The sequence below is a fragment of the Pelodiscus sinensis genome, chromosome 1 (genome assembly GCF_049634645.1).
Source record: "Pelodiscus sinensis isolate JC-2024 chromosome 1, ASM4963464v1, whole genome shotgun sequence".
NCBI classification, from domain to species: Eukaryota; Metazoa; Chordata; order Testudines; family Trionychidae; genus Pelodiscus; species Pelodiscus sinensis.
Window position 1 is genome coordinate 333,328,256 of NC_134711.1, and position 2,915 is coordinate 333,331,170.

The 2,915-nt window shown below is 48.9% G+C and overlaps 1 protein-coding gene across 1 annotated transcript; it reads right to left on the bottom strand.

Annotated features, from left to right (window-relative positions):
* Window positions 1-1,723: 1,723 nt before the first annotated feature.
* On the bottom strand, window positions 1,724-2,671 carry LOC142831241 (olfactory receptor 52M1-like). Its single transcript, XM_075940980.1, has one exon. It carries the CDS (start codon window positions 2,669-2,671, stop codon window positions 1,724-1,726), a length of 948 nt encoding a protein of 315 aa, XP_075797095.1.
* Window positions 2,672-2,915: the final 244 nt, after the last annotated feature.

The window sequence follows — 2,915 nt, forward strand, 5'->3', positions numbered from 1 at the left end:
GCATGTGACCCGGTCTAGGAGGTCCCTCTAGATGATGAAATATGGCCCCCGGACTTTGGGTTTTCCCAAAGTGCCTCCTCTCTCTGCCACATTTTTCCTGATGTTCTTGTACCTCAGTCCCATGCAAATGTTCCCCTCCTGGGACTTGGCAACCCTAACTTGCTGGTTCTGCTTCTACCCTCTCGGATGAGGTTGGAGTCGGTACCGGTTTCTGAACCCCCTGGTATCTCGGGGTCCTCCCCTTGTTCAGGATGTGTCCATCTACCCATACAAGAGGCAATCTGTGCCCACCACAAGACTGAGATAACCAAGGATATCAGCTGAAGAAAGGCTAGTGGGCTGGCTCTCTGTGCCCTAATAGTTAAGCATCAGTTTCCTAAGCATGGGGCTTGGGGTTCAAATCCCTTCCCTCCAAACCCTAAAAGATGCTGCTCTGCTGCTTGGCTCCCATTCAGCCCCAGAGAAAGTCACTTTGCCAGGGAGCATCTGCACAACTCACTGGCATGAGCGGAAGGTCTGGAGAATAAGGCATCCAATGAAGTGGGATGGATCCCAATGGCTCAATACCTCCCACTGAGCACAGACTATGGGAGTTGAGAGACCAGCCCTGGTTTCACTTTCGTTTGGTGACTCCCAGTTCTTTTATTATGGGAACAAGTAATTAACTTTTCCTCGTTTACTTTTTCCACACCAGTCATGAGTTGATAGATCTCTCTCATACCTCCCACCCGCTTAGTCTCCTCTTTTTTAGGCTGAAAAGACCAAGTGTTTGTAGTCTCTCTTCACTTGGGACCCGTTCCAAACCCCTCATCGTTTTCCTTGCCCTGTTCAGAATACGACCCTGGTTCACCTTTTTCTTGTCCAGCCCAAATATCTTTCCTGTCTCAGTTCTCAACACTCTAGCAACTCGTTTCCTCCTTTCAGTCCCTCACTCTTCTCCCTCCCCTTCCCTTATCCAAGGGAAACTTTTAAAGATGCAGAACTGGTCCTAACTGCTGTGCTGCTTCAGGTAAGCTCTCAATTAGCCCCCTCTGTCTGCCTGCTTTGATTCTGTGGCAGCCGTCTCAGACAGTCTGCTCAGGAAATAGAAAACCATTCACCCAGCTCCCAGCATGCATGTCCTCCACCAAATTATTGGAGCCAGCTCTCCTGAGTGTTTTACAGTATGGACCAATGAATGCAGACCTGGAAGCCCCATCTCAAAAAACATACATAGTTGAATTGAAAATGTTAGAGAAAAGTGAAATGAAAAAGAATGAGGTGTATGGAACAGCACCTGCAGAAGGAGAGATTAAAAGACTGTGTCTTTTCACCCTAGAAAAGAGATGATAGGAGACCATCTATAAAGCCATGAAGGTTGTGCAAAAATGGAACAAGGAAATATTATTTATTCCTTCATATAACACAACAACTGGGGATCAGCCAATCAATAGGCAGAGGATTTCAAACAAACAGCATGGTATATTTCTTCACAGTCAGCCTGTGGAAACTCTTTGCCAAAGGTGAGGTACAGTTACAAGCCATACGAAAGGAGGGAACTTAATGACTTGTACCTAGACCGATCCCCCAGTTTCTCATGCTGACCCTGTAACGTCAGGTCATGAAAGGACTCCAGATTTGTCTGACTGTCCAGGAAACAATTCAGGAAAGAGGGCTCAGCATCATGTCACTAGTCAGCTCAGCACGGAGCAGAGTCAGAGAGTCTGAGCTCCAGGAGTGAATGTTAGGCCCTTTTCTGAGTAACTATCCAGAGCAGCCTGTCCCGGATTTGCTTTGTCCTCACCCCATAGATGATCGGGTGTAGCATGGGGGGCACCAAGAGGTACATATTGGCAATGAGTATGAGCACAGGCAGGGGCACATTAGAACCAACCCTCTGCATGAGGGAGGCAAAGAGATCTGGGATGTAAAAGGCTAAGATGGCACAAAGATGGGACCCACAGGTCCCGAATGCCTTGAGTCGGGCGTCCTTTGTTGGCAGTCGGAAGATGGCCCTGAGGATCTGGGTGTAAGACACAGCGATTAAAAACCCATCCACACTGGGCACAAAGAATGTCACAGACACGCTGTAGTAACTACTGGGGCGGATGTCGGCACAGGCCAGGGACACCACAGAAAAGTGCTTGCAGTATGAGTGGGGAATGATGTTGGTTCTGCAATATGGCCACTGTCTTGCCAGGAGAGGATATGGCAATACAAGGATGCCACCACGCAGCACCGCGATAAAGCCAATCTTGGCCACTATGCGGTTTGTCAGGATGGTGGAGTATCTCAGGGGATGGCAGATGGCCATGTAGCGATCAAAAGCCATAGCCACAAAGATCCCCGACTCCATCGCTGCAACGCTGTTAATTACATACAGCTGGGTGAGGCAGGCACCGAAATTGATCTCCCTGGAATTGAACCAGAAGATGCTCAGTGTTTTGGGCACAATGGATGAGGACAGGACCAGGTCGGTGACAGCCAGCATGCAGAGGAAATAGTACATGGGCTCATGGAGACTCGGCTCCCTCTTCACAATGTACAGGATGGTGAGGTTCCCCAAGATGGCTACAATGTACATAACACAGAAGGGGATGGAGATCCACCCATGGGCCGCCTCCAGGCCAGGGATGCCCAGCAGGATGAAGATGGACGGGTTGGTGAAGGTGGTTGTGTTGGAATCTGACATGGAGTCCAGGAGCTGGCTTCCAACTCTGAGGCAGAATGGAGTCTCCTACAAGTACCTTATATCCTTCTGACTTCCGGTATATCCCCAGCGTTCCAGGTGATGGTCACAGTACAAATACCTGCATGGGGACACAATGTCAAAATAAGACAATCCATGCACTACGGGAGAATGTTCTCATGGGGGAAGCAGATTGATTGCTCCTCACCCACTGAAAATGAGATTTTTTGTTATTCAAACAAAGGAA